The sequence below is a fragment of the Parasteatoda tepidariorum genome, chromosome 3 (assembly GCF_982258835.1).
Source record: "Parasteatoda tepidariorum strain Cologne lab strain chromosome 3, Ptep-v5.0, whole genome shotgun sequence".
Taxonomy (NCBI): Eukaryota; Metazoa; Arthropoda; class Arachnida; order Araneae; family Theridiidae; genus Parasteatoda; species Parasteatoda tepidariorum.
This window is the reverse complement of record NC_141757.1, coordinates 3,223,305-3,241,044: the sequence shown is the minus strand read 5'-3', so window position 1 is coordinate 3,241,044 and position 17,740 is coordinate 3,223,305. Positions and strand designations below refer to the sequence as shown.

Genomic DNA, 17,740 nt, shown 5'->3' with positions numbered 1-17,740 from the left:
TATCTCATATTGTGCAACATTTGTTGTTTAAGTTATATCTATTTTACATTTTTCAAGAGGTTAAAATTTGTATTGATATGTTAAACTATGTTACACTAATGTTTATCATGAATGTCAGAAATTGATGAAATTTACTACGCATATGCGTGATAGTTGTACAGACGAGCTATCAAATTCACGTGACAAAAAAACAAAAGGAACGTCAGAAATCGGTATTTTATCTGCCTGCCCCTCTGAGGAACGAGAACAATCAACTTTTTTCGGCCTGAGGTGACTATGGCAACTTTTCTTGCCCGAGAGGGCTAAAAAGAAGCAACTGTTTTCAGGAAAAGACTATTGGAGGACTTTTCTGTGCTGTTAGTGATGTTTTTTTTAACATAAATTGGGTAGACAATCAGAGACCCATGGGAGCTTCTCAACATGAGGAAAAATATTTTTCTTCAAATATGAAAAATTTAGGAAATTTTGAATTTTCTGCTCTGAATCACCTCTTTTTAATGCTCTAAATTTTGCGCAGATTCCGTTGTAAGTCTATTTTGTTTCTCAAATGCCTTTTCAAGGATTATTGCTAAGAAATTCTGCATGGTTTTTTTTTTTTTTAAAAAAGACAATTTTTTGTACGATATTACGATTCCTGAATTTCTAATGTGGGTAATAACTTTTCACAATATTTATATATATATAAACATCTTTGTGAAATCAATAATTGATAAAAGGGAACATTTTTTAGAAAAAGTATGTTTTTTTTTAAAAATGAAACAGTATTTTTTGATTGAATGCTAGTAGTGTTTAACTTTCTTCAAATATACTTATTTTTTTGATAAAAAAAATTTAGTGCTAGTACGCTAAGGTTTATATAAAAACTATTATATTTGCCCAGGGTTCGTACAGACTCCTTAGAAACTCCTTAGATTATTGTGTTGTATAGATGAACTTACTAAGTCCGCTGATGAATTAGCTGTCCAAGCAGGGGAACTAAAATATGACTTAGATATGACTTAGCTGTCAAAATCTGATAGTTTAAGAGAAACTTTAAAAGAAAAAAATTGAATCGCAAGAGTTAGCAGAAAAAAGTAAAAGCAAATAATTTTAATTTTGCATGTTACAAGCAAACTTAACTAATGATTTACTGTTTTTTTTTTTTTTTAATAAAATGCCTTAGATTTTATGAATTCAAATTTAAAAATATAAGATTGATAGGTTTTTATGAATCTTTAACATTTGTACTATGTACTTTTACAAGATTTATTAAAAGATTATTTACAAGATTGCAAAGATTATTTATTATCAAGATTATTTACAAGATATATTTATTTTTCTTGATGAAGTTTGACAAAGTCAACATTCATTTCAAAAAGGCTAGGAAAAAATATCCTATGCAAAATATGCATTTTTGCAAATTCTTTTTCTAGTAACTGCTGTTTGATTTTTAAAAAAAACTGTCTAATTATCTTTTACGCAAAGTTTTTAAATTTTGGACTCCTTGGATTTTTTATCTCTGTATGAACCCTGTATTTGGCACCAACTTTACTAAATAGATCATGGTATATGGCAATTAAGTCATTTAATAATATTTTAGTCATTTTATTGTGAAATTTTTTTACTTATTTAAGCAACTATTTTCATGCTTTAGGCTACTAAAAGCAACTATTTTGTTCATTTTTTCTGTGGCAACTCTGCTGTAGGAAAATTTTTGTTAAAAAACTTGTTGCTTTGCAATATTTTTTCTTGTTGAAAAAAACCTATGTGAATTGTGTATTCTGCACTCCTGCTTATAATATGTACATGGATATTTAAAATATTAGTGAACTAATGTTAATTATATTAATGTAAAATTCATTCACTGATTAGTGAACTGATTATAATTTATAAAAATATAATTGTTTGTTTAAAAGAGTTAATAATTTTTTCAATCAATCAATTCAAGGTTTTGATTAAATTGCTATTAGCATTTAGTACAATTGTTAGAATAAATTTTTTAGTTTCATGTTATTTTGTTTTGTTATAATTGTTTTAGTACATCTACTTTCCAAAGTTTGCAGCTAAGCATAAATCGAAAGAAAAGTTATGAATTTCAGTCTTATTCTTAGAAAACTGAAAAAATGAACTTGAAGTACGGAGGGCTTAAAAACTTTCTTTTTTTTTAATTGCATGCTTTAGGGAAAAGAGTTAAAATGGGAAAAAAGGAAAATTTTATATATATGTAATGAATAAGATGATAGTTGAGTGTTATTTTATTAAGCTTATTGTTTTTGTATTTTTATTAATTTAACAGATTTGATAACTTTCAATTTTACCCTTTTTTATTTATAATTGTTTAATATTTTCTACACCAAAATTTTTGTTTTTGACGATAATATAATATCTAATAATATCCTTACACTATATATAATATCTAATAATTATTCTTATACTATAGCTCCTACTTTTTGACAATTGTCAAAAAGGATTTTACGACCTGATGTCTAAAACTGTCAATTATCAAACACTTGCCAGCCATGTTAAGTGTTCTGGGCGCTGTCAAATTGATGTTTAGAAAAATATCTTAAATTAATTTAATAAATTATTACTATTTCAAAATATCTAGATTTCTATTGTTCTATGAAACATATGCATGTTTATTCAAGAATTTTCTAAAATTAATTGAATTTTCTAATTATATAAACTTTATTTTCCCAAAATATTTCGCAAAAGTCATTGTACTACTACTAACAGTTATTGAAACTAGATGTACTTAAACTATTAGAACGTAACAAAATACCATGTAATTAAGAAATCTATTCCAATAACTGTACTAAATGCTAATAGCAATTTAATTAAAACCTTGAATTGATTGATAGTAAAAAATTATTAACTCTTTTAAACAAGGATTTATATTTTTATAAATTATAATCAGTGATCAAATTTTTCATTAATATGATTAACATTAGTTCACTAATATTTTAAGTATTCACGTACATATAAGCAGGAGCGCAGAAATTTCTCAGACCCTAATATTCTCTATGAACCAAGTTTCTTTTTAAATCAAAATTTCTCCAAAAAAAAAAATTTTTTTTTTCTTTTTCAGTACAATAACTTTTTAAAAATATTTTTGGAAAATAAAGTTCGTTTGTTTTTAGAAGATAGTTTAATAAATGTTTTATGAAGCATATGTTTTATAAAAATTTTAAGAATCAAAATATTTTGAGATGGTAATAATTTATTAACTTAATTTAAGATCCACTTATTAACTAAAGGGATTCATACTAATAAATACACAAATGGAGATATGTTTTAGTTAACATGAAAAAATTTGCAAAGCAACAAGTTTAACAAAAAATACTGTAGGAATTTTTTTCAACCAAAAATTTTTCCATGGCAGGGTTGCCACAAAAAATGAACAAAATTGCTTCTTCAGTACAATAAGTTTTTCAGAATATTTTTGGAAAATAAAAGTTAATATAAGAAAAAAATTAATTTGATTTTAGAAGATTCTTATAATGAAAAGAAACTTTCCATGTTTTTTTTCTCCATAGCCCAAACTCAGTTCAAAACCAAAATATTATCTCTCTTATTTCATTTCAGAGTGCTCTATCTGAACCTATAGTATTGGAAACCTTAGATACATCTAATGGCGTGTTGTATCCATTCTATGACCCAGATGTCAATCTTTTGTATTTATGTGCAAAGGTAAAAACTCCATTTTAATCAATCAATGTGTACAAAGTAGTACATATTTTTGAAGTAAATGTTTTTTCCATGTGCAGGGTGACAGTAATGTGCGTTATTTTGAAATAACTGAAGAATCACCGTATATCCATTACATTAGTACCTATCAGTCCAGTGAGCCCCAACGGGGAATGGGTATGATGCCAAAACGAGGTTGTGATGTTCGGAATTGTGAGATAGCTAGGTAACATCTATTGTATTGTATTCTATACTTATGTCTATTATATATATATTGTCCTATTGCCTTTTCTTTTTAATCTAAATTTTGCGTATTTTTCTTAGTTTTTTATTAAAGTAGATTTTCAGTATGACTGACTTAAAAAAAATTTATATACATATCTTGTGAAAATCCATTTTTGGCCAAAGGTGCACAAACGCTCTATTTCAATATTTTTTTATTAACATTGTGACTTATATTTTTCTCTAATTTTATTTTTCTGCTATTGTCAAGGGTTCTGAAGACATCCATAAATTATTAGGAATTCAATTGCAGTAAACATTTTCTGTTCAGAAATTTTTACACTATTCAAATATCCCTTTTGAAATGTTTAATATGTTTTTATGATAGATTAAAATTGCAAGTCAGTAAATAAAAAATAAAAAAATTTCGTGGAAGAAAAAAAAAGCGCTCATCTAAATGGTTTGTTCATTGATTTGGTGAGTGGTGCCTATATGCACAATTTTATTTCGTAAATATATAATTTTCCAAACAAGAATTTTTTTTGTGTCTGTAATGTAATGTAAGCTTATTTCAATGAAAATAATGTCATATTTTATAAAAATTTTATGCTTAGCTTAAAATGGGTTAAACAGAAAACATAATTTTAAGTTTAACATAGTAGACTTGTAATTTTGAACTCAGCCCAGAAAACAAGTGAACTCCTCTATTAGGCATTGGAACAAATTTGTCTTTGTGGAGGACTTTTTCAGTGAACTATCCTGCATTTACTTTGCATGGAGAGGAAAACCTCTCACGGTTAGCCCAAGAAGATCCTTAAAAGCCTTTTTTTATTGCATACTTTAGAGTTTTGTTCTAATAAGGATTCAGATATTTGTATAAAGTCAATGCTCCATAGCAGAATTGCAGCAACATTGCCGCAGGACATTACAACGTTTTTGCAGAAAGATTTTTCATTTGGTAAAAGAAAAATTTTGGTTTTCCCTTCTGTGTAATTTTTCGAAAAATGTCCCCCCCCCCAAAGATGCCTTTCTTGCTCATCAGAAAGGAAGGAAATAATCATGATTTTTCTATTCACATTTTTTTTAAAAATCTGTAATGACTGGCTTCAGCTGGATTTTCAAATTAATAATATAAAATAAAAAATTCAGAAATCGCGAAAGTTTCAAAGATAGTTCTCTTTAGAAATGATTTTTTTTTTTTCTTTAAAGAACACCATATTTTACAAATATTTTATTAGAGTATCTCTTTAAAGAGAGACTTGTGACCTTCATTTTGGGAGTTACTGCATAGATTTTAAGATTTTTATTTTATGTACGAATGTTATCATTTAATTTATTAACTAATTTCAATCTAGGTGATGATTTACAAAATTCGAAAGTGGAAATAATTAGTGCATTATTTTTGCCTACAAAATGCGACGAATTTTTCTTTAATATTAGAATTTAAAAAATATTACTTTTACAATTAAAATTTTTCTTACATTTTAATTCTGTACTTTCTTCTGTAAACACAACGTTTCTGTTAGTTTAAATTAGTAATTGTTGTAATTAAAAGTATCTTTAAGGGAAATATTAGTACTGGGGAAGTTTGTCGCAGAAAGTCTGAAAAAATTCTGCCACAGGGAGTCAAGCAAAAAAAATAACAATTTTAATCACTAACTATCAAATTAAATGAATACTAATTATGAGTCAGGTTTATTTGCTTCTGTTGTACCTGTACGCATTGTTACTAACAGAAATGTAACTATATCTTTTTGCACTTGTAGATTTTTTAAGCTGCATTCCCGAGGACTTTGTGAAGTTATTCCATTTACTGTGCCAAGAAAAGTAAATACTAGTTTTGTATAACAGCATTTTCATTTTGTGTGGTATTGCTTTTATGATGTTTTGTTACTTTTATATATATGTGGTATTGCTTTTATGATGTTTTGTTACTTTTATCTTTGCTGCACTGCTATAATTACTTTGAAGTTTTAGTTTCTCTTTCATAAGTTTTCACCTGCCCTTTTCTGCCCTTAAATAATTTAGCCAAAAATAAAAATAAAAAAGAAATAGCAAGTATAGCCCTACTTATTTTGTGATGGTGGTAACAGCCAATAAGAGTTGAGTATGCTTTGGGGGCTTGCTTAGAGGAGGTGAGAAAAAATGCAAGGACACATGTTTTTGGAGAGCTGAGGTTAAGATACAAAAATAATGAGGATCCTCAACAGCTAAGTTATATTATAAAGTTTTCTATCATCCAATAATTATTTTTTATTTTTTAGTAATTAGCAGTGCAGCTTCATAATGTATAATTACATGTTAATTTTTTTTATGTACCTATTATTAATTGGAGTGAATGCCTTCCTGGAACAAAATTTTTAACTCTAGAATATCTTAAATAATCTATATTAAATAAATAGTTTTAACATCTTGCAATTAGTGATCATTCTAATGATCTTGTTCTCTTACTTAAGAGTATATTATTTTTAATTGTTATTCATTTTTATTCTTATCTTAATGTGTGTGGTGATGAACTATACATCACCACATTTGTCTTTAATATTTTATTCTTATATGTTAAGGGAGCACGACCTGTGGGCCACATGTTGCCTGCCAACTGTTAATCTACAGCCCACAAAAGCTTTTGTGCACAATAAGAAGAAGAAAATTAAAAACATTTCGGAAATTTTTAAGCGCACATTTGATTTATCACTTTCTGACGGGCCCAGTTAACTCTAAACATACCAACACTTAATCTATATCTATTCCTACCATAGCCGGTCAAGTGATTTGATGTTTCTTGATTGAATGTATGAAATATGGATGTTAGGAAGGAAATAAACTTAAAAAAAAACTTTATTGTAGTTAAACAAGATTGTATATTGCCAATTTTTATGAATTACAAACGCAAAAAATAAGAATTTCATTGCTCAACGCATTTTTTACATGTACAGGGTGTTTCCATTGTGCATTTTCCGCAAACATATTTCTTCTAATTGTTATTATTTCTATAATTCTTATATTTATAAGAATTATAATTCATATAATTATTCTTATAATTAATATTATTTCTTCTAAGAACTTGTGCTGTCTTGATTGTTTCGACATTTTTCTGGGTAGACAGAGCCGGATTATACCTTTCGTGGGCCCTAGGCATAGCCGTTTTTGGGCCCTCCCCTCCTTCCCCCACTCCTCCCCTCTTTTCAAAATATATGCTAAAATTTTCTTGCATATTTTTTTTTACATTTTTATTAATATGGATTTTAATTTACAAATTTGTTTATCGAACTTTATCTGCAATACCGACATACTACCGATATTGCAGTTGATATCGATAATACCATTATGATTAGTTCGATCGACAACAATGTTAAAGATAAACTTGTGAATACTTTTCCTAACGTTCACATTGCATTAAGTATATATTTGTCGATTCTCGGATCAAATGCAGAAGGAGAAAGATCTTTCTCCAAATTAAAATTGATAAAAAATTATTTGCGTTCAACAATGATCGTTTGGCATCGCTCGCACTTATGTCTATTAAATACGACATTTTGCGTAGTTTTGGAATTCGACAGCATAATACAAGATTTCGTTGAATCCAAAAATCGCGAAAAAGTAATATATTGGATCATAAGATTCTGCAAAATGATTTATTACCGAAAAATATTATATTTTTATATGTATCTTCATAATTTTGTGCAAAATACACTTGTTGTTCTTAAAGCTAAATTATTTTTGTCAAAATTTTTTTTTCTCCCAAGTTTTTCGTAGGCCCCTGAATTTCGTAGGCCCTAGGCACGTGCCTAGTGTGCCTATAGGTTAATCCGGCCCTGTAGGTAGACGCTGACAGCTAATTAGATATGAAGTAAAGCTATCCAAGTAAAATATAAACTACTTACCAAAACATTTAGTTTTTGTCACTTTTTCTTACGCAAAAATGCCGATCTAAAATTTTAAGTACGTTCTTGAAATTTCAATTCACAGATATACTGATAGAACAAACCATGCAACAGTCTTTGCAGAAGTGTGCAACACATCGAATGCAATACGTTGAACACGCATTACATCTTAATTTCTTAACCCTTACCCTTATAAAGCAATAAATTTTTTTTCTGGTCAAATGACTGGTTGTGGTAGAAATAGATATAATACTAGTATTTGAAACACAGAAAATGCACACAAAAAAAAAAGAATATTAACTGTATATAATTGTTAGAAAAAGTCATAAAGTTAGATGTGATGAGCGCATTTTTGATGCAAAAGTTCTTAAACGGTCATTTGACTGGTTATGGTATGCTTAGTGTTAATATATATTCTATTGTAAATTTGTTTCTGGGTCGCTTTTTCCATCGTGATTGCTTCAGAATTTTGCATGGTTTTTTATTTTTAAAAGCTTTTAATACGATATTAAGATTTTTGAATTTGATATTTTTGTCTCGCATTATTTATGCAGATTTCATCTCAAATCCCAGTGATGACTATTTATGTTAATCTACCTGGTGTGCAAGTGGCCCTCCACTCAAAAATGTTGTACACCCCTACTCTAAATGCAAATTTATGTTTGTTCTGTCTTCCAGAAGAGGTTAAGAAAAATGAAATAATGCCCTTAAAATAGTATTATGATTCTTTATAAAATTGTTCTTTAAGTATTTCTTAAGAAATATGAAAAAATGCATTAGCATAGAATTGTTTCCATTATATATTTTTCATTTTTGACTAAAAAGTGCTGTGTATAGTTAAAATGTGGTCTGGAATTTTATTTCTGTAATTGAATGGGGAATGTTTAAAACAAGTAACTCTTATTTTTTAGTCTGACCTCTTCCAAGATGACCTCTATCCAGATACCCTTGCTGACATTCCTGCTCTTTCAGCTGATGAATGGATCAGCGGAAAAGATGCCGACCCCATTTTGGTGAGTTTCCACAATCATTCATTTTGTAAAGTGCATATTACATACCTGTCAAGTCTCCTACGTTTTAACGAAAATCCGTGTGTTTTACAATTAACTTCTGTTTACCCATATATTCTCAAATTTCTCCCTATTTGTTAAAGAAATTTAACCCTTTGACTACTAACGGGACTCATTTGTCCCCACAAATGTTTAAAAATTACTAATGGACATATGTATCCCACCACTAAGTACGGCCGGGACATATATGTCCCAGCCTCTAAATTGATAACCACTTGTCAGAAAAATCCCAAATAATAAATTTGCCTTATTTGTCACCTATTTTGTCCTTTTGAATAATAAACATGACAAAAAAATCATTTTTTAAAATCCATAGTCAAAGAGTTCAAAAATTATTTTTTGGGGAATGCCTGCTGATGGCAAAAATACTTCTCTTATTCCTCAACAGATGGTGCTATTGCCTGTACTTTGGCATACTGGCACAAGAGCTGGAAAAGGTAATACCACGCCTAGAGCCATGATGGCTTAGTGGATAGAGCGTTCACCTTCCAATGAGGTGAACTTGGGTCGAATCCCAGCCATGGCAGGTCGATACGAATTCTGCATTCGGCTTGCACCCAACACCGTGCTCATGTGAAATATCCTCAGTGGTAGATGGATCATGGGTTAGAATCCCCTTTGCTGTCAGGCTAGCCGTGGGAGGTTTTCCTCTCCATGTAACGCAAAAGAGGCAAATACTTGTAAAAAAGAGTCCTCCACAAAGGCAAATATATCCCAATACTTGATCTAAGAGTTTCCTTGTCTTCTGGATTGGGTTCAAAACTACAAGGCTATGGAGTAAAACATTAGTATTCGTAAACGAAAAAAAATTGGGAATGATGCTTATAAATAATCGTTTAAAAAAATCTTAAGATTAAGATCGATATACATATTTTTTGCTTCTCTAAATGTATGTGTTTATAATATTTCCAATTTTGAATTTCTCTTTTTGACTTACATGATTATATATGATGTATCAAACCTTAACTTGTATAGTAAAATCTCTGTTTTTTTACTTCTCCAATGTTGGCAGGTATGATATTTCATGTCAATCAGTTTCTGATAATTATTTGGAAACAGTAGAAAATCTAACACAAACTTTTAGGCATGAAGTTTTGTGTTATGTCAATCATTTCACATCTACTAAGCATTTTAAAGGATTTTTATTAATTTGATGCAGATTAAACAAATCTATATTATAAAGCACTCTTTATGGATCTAAATTATCCACTAGGTGTAACAATATTTTGGTTGTAAAATCGGGCTCTTTGATTTGTTTCCCAACTATGTTCATAATCAACACTTTTTTTTTAAAAAAAAAATAATTTCTATTCGCAAACACAATTACCTATACGGGACATTGTTATTTAAGATGAATTCCTGCTAGCAGAACAACAGGATCATCAGTTGCACTAGAGATTTCTTCAGTGTAGCTGAGAAACCGTTCTACTAAACTTAATGATCTAGTGTGAAAGGTCCATTTAAATTTTACACCCCATTCGTTTCTGTATCATATTACTTCAAACATTAAAATCATGCAAAAAGTTTACAGAAGCACATTATGTTATACCATTTAATTTTGCAAAAAAAAGTTTTTTGACAACAATTATTATCAATAAATGTTAAGTTTCAAAAGAAATTCATTATTTATAAAGTAAAAAACGTAAAATAAAGAATGCTTGCGATAAAAAAAAATAATTTAAAAGAAAAACGATTCTAAAAATTCCTCATATTGAAATAAAAATCTTTCATATTGTTTCTTTTTTTCTAGTCTTAAAGTTCTTAATCAGACGTAGAAAACCATTCTGTAGAGAACTATCATCAAATTAGAAGAAAAAATTTTTTTTACAAGTACATTTTTTAATATAAAAATCAGAACACTTACTTGCTTTATACATCTGGAGAATTCCGAATGAAATATTCTTCCTTTGAAGTTTTTATTTTAAAAAATATATTTGTAAATAATGCCTTCATTACTTTTAGATGACTTACCATACAACAAAATTTTACAATTGTAAGATCTCGATATGAATTTTTATATGTAACTTAAAAACGGAATAGCTGAATTCTATTTGAAATTATTCATTCAAAATTAAAAAATACTTAACAAGGAAATGATAAAAAAATTATTAATAATCAGCACAAATGATACTATTTCAAGCAATTCAGATGATTCTTTATTGTTGTTTAACGATTCAGAAATATATACTATTCTATAAGGAAGAAGAATGTTCTGTAGCTATTGCAGTTCTGCACTTTCTGAAAGCACATTTATTCATTGTAATGCAAGTAAGCAATGTTGACTTCACTTTAATTTGTAATGAATTAAAGACAAAATAAAAAACCGTAAAATTTTACCGTAATACACACATCTGTAACAGTATGCGATCACGAAATCGGAAGTTATCGGTTGCAAGCTTGTTAATAATAGAAGGGTAAAAATTATTGAGAAATTGCTCTTCAAATGTTGGGCGCGTTCTGTTTCAGAAAGATTTACAAATGTTCTAGTTTTTTTATTTTTTTATTTTTTTTTATTTGCTGCTTTAAAAAAATGGCATCTTACTCTGCCAATAATGTTTCTGATAGAACTAAAGGATAACTTATAAATAAAAGCCTGAAAATATACTACCCGCTAGAGGGCGTGTTCAAGCGTTGCAATCGTGAATAGTAAGAAAAAAACTTTTTTTCTTCCTTTTTCCTTATCTAAATAGTTTTTTTTTTTTCCAAATGAATTTTTCAGTGACAGATGATAATTGCACAGTATTTATTATTATAATTTACTTAATTAAAGGAATATTTTTATAAATGTCACTTATTTTTTTTCCCCCTAGATATCACTAAAAGAGGGATATGTGCCTTCGAAAAAGCCAGAGCTCAAACTTTCAAGACCCAACATTCTTGACAACATGCCCAAGAAAAATAGTAATAATCCTGTTACACAGACTAATGTAAGAACCTCTTTTATTTAATTTAAAATGAACCATTTTATAATTTGTATAATAGAACGATAAATGAGTTTTTGATTTTATTCTGCCAGATTTTTGTGAACTGATTTTGTTAAAATTTTAAGATTTAAGCTTAAGATAAATGTATCTTTTTTTTGTGTGTGTCTTAAAAACAAAATTAGATTTTGTAAAATTATCCAAAATATTTCTATTTCTACTTTTTTTTTTTTTTATTGTTGTTGAGCATTAAAGTTTCGTTTTATGGTTGCATATTCAAAAGAACATTTAAGCAATTCATTTTTTTTTTATCATTATTATTATTATTATTATTCAAAAAAAAAATTCTAAACTGAAATTAATTTTGAACGAAATTTTCTATATTATGTGATAAACATTTATTTTGAAACATTTTGTTTGAGGAATTTAATAGTGATGTAACTTTGTCAATTCTACCAGATCCTGGTTAACAAATTCATGGTCAGAATTATAGCCTGATATCAGATTTTTTTTTTTCTTTAAAAGACAAGATTAATAGGCATTAAAATTGTTTTATATAACCAAATATATCTCATAAATACTTATCCAGTTGAACTATCAATTAATTTTTTGTCAGCAATGCTGTTTTAATTAGTAATTCCAGATAATTATTTCCATTTAACTTTTTTAAAATGAAATCAATTCATATCCATCTTCAACTTAAAATAAATTTAAGAATGAATTTATAAAAAAAAAAAAAAATACTTTATATATAAAGATAGATACACGTGTGTGTTAATTATTATGAAATTTATAGATATGAGATAATAAGGAAATTCAGGTTGTAAAAAACTATTTTACTTCGTAGCATTTAATTATTTTTATTGTTTAGCATTTATTTTAAATTCTTAAATTTGTAGATACATTTTTAAAATGTGATTAAAATCACTTTAATTTTAAGCAAAATTTGTCTGTAAACATTTTAGAATTTTGCTCTGGAAATGTCAGGAAATTTGTTTGTTTTTTTCTAGAGTGTAGCTATTCTGGTTTGCCTAAACTTAAATATTCAATGTATAAGTTTCAGAATAAATATTTAAATTATTAAAAAGAGGAAGATTTATTGAATATTAAAAAGAAAAGTTTATTTTTTCAAGCCTATATATTTAATTCATCTGTATTTATTAATTATTTGAATGAATTAAAAGGATGACAAATATACATTTCAAGAATTTATCCAAATGTAGTCATTTTTATTCGTTGTCAACAAGAAAAGATAGTATAAAAAAAGAGATTATGGTGTATATTAGAAAAATGGATTATTCTGTAAAATTGGTTTTACATTTTTGTTTGATTGAAAGGAGGAAAGATTGGCATGATGGCTGTAGAACAGTAAAAATTTCTGAAAATATCAGAGAATTTAATTAAAATTCCCCCAAAAAATAGAGAAAAAAAAGAAATAATTTGAAATTTTGGTTTAATAAAAGTTTATTTTTTAATGCAAACTGACTATCTAGTAGTTTTGACTAAATAGAAACCACGATCGGAATACGGCGTAACGGAAAAGTCAATAACTAAAATTACGTCGACAACGACAAAAATCAGAAACATTGGATGTAAAAAGAACAGTCTGAATGAGTCCGCGGGGGATTCTGAATGTTTATTGCCACTCTCAAATATATAATTCATTAAATTTATGTCGACAATGACAAAATTAAAAAATATTGGATATTTTTTTTTAAAAAACTTTCCGAAGAATCGGGGGGGAATTTTCTTAATGTTTACTGTCACCCTCGTTGAGAATCAACTTTTGTTGCAGAAGCAGAGTGTGGAGGAACTCTTAGAAGAAGTGAAAAAACTGAAGCTTACTATCCAGAAACACGAGGTTCGTATCTACGATCTCGAGAAGAAGTTCGAAAGCAGAATGAGCGGAATGAACGTTCTAAAAAAGACCCACACTAACAATCATGGGGAAAAACATCTGATGCCTGATGAAGTGTGATGATTCCATTTCTAGAAACTTCCATATTTATTAAGAACCAGTTCTTTTTTTTCCATTTTTAGAATGGAGAACATAAAAACAGTTGATTCAACAAGGAGTTTTTTGATATTTCATTTATTGTTATTCAATACGAAACTGAGTGAATTTTACTTATGATTTTTTTTTTGTCCTTTTCTTTTGTACATTCTATTCTACTTTTTATGATATACTACTCATGTGTGCTGAAGCAATGTTTATGTAACCAGTGTTGCCATTTCACAAAGAAAAGCCTAGAAAATACAGGGGGGGGGATTGTTTTTCAGGGTTTTTGTATCATCTGTCTAGAGTTCTAGGAGCAGGGCGTGTGATTTTTTGCAAAATTCCACATATATCAAGAATATTGTTGCGCAGACTACCGCGAATCAAAGCTTATAATCCAACAAAATTTTACTGCAATCTAAAATTTAAATTTTGAAACCTTCGCTACATTGCATTAACAAAACGAGTGACTCTTCTGCAATTTTGAAATTTTTTTTTTCTTTCATTTGTCAGACTTTTATCTTTCTAATATTTAAAACTACACCGGAATCCTCTAATATAGCGATTAATATCCACTTGATTTTAATATTGAATGTCAATTTTCCTGTTTACCTGATTTAAAGCATTCATTGTGAATCTTATTCAGGCGATTTAAAAATCCAACATTTCAATTTGTACTTACGCGTTTTTTAATTCAGCATCGTGATTCCTATTCATTCGAATTTAAGATCCAGTGTCGCTAGTTGTATTCACATTATCTAAAAATGGCGCATTGCGATTTGTATTTACACATTATAAACATCCGAAGTTACGATTTTTATTATCACCCTCCTAAATGCAATATTGCGATTCTTATTCATGCTATTTTAAAATCCAATATCATTATTTTTGATTGCACGTTCTTAAAATCGAATATCGCGATTCTTGTAAGAACTATATTTTTTCTTCAATTTGTTACAATAAAAGTGTGTTTTACTGAAAGATAATTTAATTCTAAATCCTAGTTCAAAAAATTATATTAAATACGAATAGTCTATAAATTGATATCTCGTTTTTGCTCATAAAATTTTCAGGGTTTTTCACTTCCTGTCACAATCACCCCTGATACAGAGAATTTCAAATTCACCTAAAATAAAAGAATTTCCAGTTTTTCCTTACAAACTGGGAAAACACAGGGAATTTAATTTTTTTATTTTCATCTTTTAAAAGTGGTGGCCACTCAAAGGGCAATCTGTGCGATATTTAAGGATAATATTTCAGCTGTACTAAACTGCGGTCAGATTTCCAGATTTGTGTGGCAACACTGGTAACTCATTTGTACAAAAAGAACAGATAAGAATCAGTCAAATGAAAAAAGACTATTTGAGCATGAATTTTATACTTTGGAAGTGTTTTTAAAATTGTAAGTCAAATTTTTATTGTCTGTCTGCTTTAATGAAATAGTCTTTCAAACTTAGTAAGCAATTAAATCAATTTTTTTTTTAAATCAATTGATAATTTTTTTGAATTTTTTCTGCCACTTTCTCGCCAGTTTTTATTTAAATTTAAAAAAAGACAGTAGGCAATAAAATAAAATTTCGTAAATGTTACTCTGCGTAAAATTTTGTATAATATCTAAATAATCTCTTAATAATTAAATACACTCAGTCAAGTTTCTTTTGTACTGGCTTCTTATTTTTTTGTGTAATAATAATATAATAGCTCAATAAACAATTGAATAGAAAAATAATAATTTACTAAGTAAATTCATGTATCATTTATTATAAGTTATTAATAAAATTGTTTTATAGCATTATAAGAAAAATTTTCTTTTTCATTTATTCGATTTGAAAATATAACTCAAAATTACTTTTTCTTTTTTATTACAAAAATTTATTTCTTATAATTGTAAAAATGAAAATTCAACAAACATTATTTTTACCGAATGTATTTGATTTTTCCCTCATTTCATGTATGTCCATTTCCAATATTTCTTGGATGTAAACATAGTGGGACACTTATCAAATAATTGAATATGAGGTTCTATTCAACGCAGATTATTCTTTTAAGTGCTGAAATTATTTTTTAAATTTAAAGCATACATAAAAATTGTATGATTAAAAAAAAAAAAAAAACTCTTGAAAAAAACATTCCAATAAAATTCTACACTTATAACAGCTTATTTAAAATTTTGATATTTTTACTATTTCGTGGAGTCTGTAGAGATCTGAACTAAGAAAATCTTTATCTGACTGCATAATTAATTTTCATACTTCAGACAAATTTAGTTCCCCCCACCCCTCTTTTTTCCCATTTCTCTATTCACCTAACTGTTGATTTAAAGTAAAATAAGCTCTTAACATCTGGTCTAGCAAGGTGCATAGCACTCTTGAAAAGCTTGCTTAAAGGTGCTTGTTTTTTTATTTACGTTTTTTAAAAGGGGGCTTTTTTTATTATTCGGGATTTGTGAAGAGTGCTTATTTTTTATCTTTTAAAAAGAGATTTTTTCTTTGCCGTGTTGACTGTTCTAAATTATAAATAAATGCATGATTTTCACAATTTTCTCTGCAATATTAATCTGAAACTAGTTGTGATTACGCATCCTGATTATGAAAAGTTTTTGAAAATAGTTCTGAATTTTATTGATTTTATGTTTATAAACTAAAAACTTTCAATGATAGGAAGGAAAAAAAATATTTATGACTGCACATATCCTAATTAAGATTTTTTTTTTTGGAAAGTTTTTTGAGTGCTTAAAAGGTGCTTATTTTTTGTTTAAAAATCCAGCTACACACTCTGTCTAGTGATAAGTCAGATAAAAAAAAAAACTGAACTGTAGGACGGAGTTCCTATCTCCACTTCCATATTATTAAAGACACATTTTAAGATGATTGATTAATGAAAAATACTCGCTCCTTGTTAACTTACTACACAAATAAGAAAAATTCTGACAAGAAATGATCTAAATTGTACAGTAGCAGGTTAAAAGAGGGGTTGGTCGCAGTTAACTGCTTTAGCATTCCTAATTTTTACTAACAGTCAGTTCAACTATATCAAGAGCCTAAAGTGTTATCTCATTTATATTTCAAATTATCATATTATAATTAAATCGTTGATTTTAGTATAAAGCTACCTTAATTCTGAATTTATTTGGATTTAATATTACTTTTAAAAAAAAAAAAAATTATTTTTATCATGCTAAAGTAATTTATTTTTTCTGAATTCTGTTGAAATGTTTGAAATAGATTGTGTTGGTTTAGTACTGTTTCTGTCAATTATTGTGTACTTTTATATTTTGTTTCTAGCATAATACTTTTTGTTCTTACATAAAAGTTGAATATAGTACTTTCTATGTTATGTTGTTTTTGTCTCCATTTGTATAGTACCTGATGTTATGATCATTTTATGTTTAATAACTGTCCAAAATCTTGTATAATTGTATGTCTGTGTGTATATATATCTATATATACGCATTATTTTTTTTTAATTTATTGAATGCATTCCTTGAATCAATGATCGCCTAAGCTTGTGAGGAGTTCAGAAGTTTAATCACCTTTGACTACTAGTGCAAGTATTTTTTGTGTTTCCATGACAAGTTTCATCATATATTATCTTTTCTACTTCCAATGGAAATATCAAAGCTGTTCTTTTTTCTTTTGATCTTGTTTATAATAAAATGATATATTAGCTGCTAAGAATTTTCTGTAATTTCTATGAACTTAAGTTTCAGTTAACATGTAACTTTTAAAAAACATAAAGAAAAAAAATTTTAAAAATTACTTAACAGTGAAATTTTATGCTTTATTTTTTATGATATTTTTTTTTTGTAATTTATGAACTTCTTACACAACTTTTATACAACTTGGAGACAATCCATTCTCTCTTTTTTTTAATGTAAAATGTTATTAATTAATTAATTAATAATTAATTAATAAATGTTATAACTGATTGACCAACTGTGATGTTTTTTTTTTCTATCTGTACCTTTAGCAATCTTTTTGG

At 27.6% G+C, this 17,740-nt stretch overlaps 1 protein-coding gene across 3 annotated transcripts in view; it reads left to right on the top strand.

Moving 5' to 3' along the window:
- LOC107454050 (coronin-6) overlaps positions 1-17,436 on the top strand; it is a 28,294-nt gene extending 10,858 nt beyond the window's left edge. For 2 of the 3 annotated variants that reach the window (XM_043050999.3, XM_043051000.3), the window contains exons 6-11: positions 3,565-3,669; positions 3,747-3,892; positions 5,655-5,715; positions 8,684-8,785; positions 11,653-11,769; positions 13,559-16,683. In XM_043050999.3, the coding sequence (XP_042906933.1) occupies positions 3,565-3,669; positions 3,747-3,892; positions 5,655-5,715; positions 8,684-8,785; positions 11,653-11,769; positions 13,559-13,741 (714 nt within the window). In that variant the 3' untranslated portion in view covers positions 13,742-16,683. Of the gene's footprint in view, positions 1-3,564; positions 3,670-3,746; positions 3,893-5,654; positions 5,716-8,683; positions 8,786-11,652; positions 11,770-13,558 lie in introns of all 3 variants that reach the window. The other variant, XM_043050998.3, reaches the window with a different exon arrangement.
- The last annotated feature ends 304 nt before the right edge of the window (positions 17,437-17,740 follow it).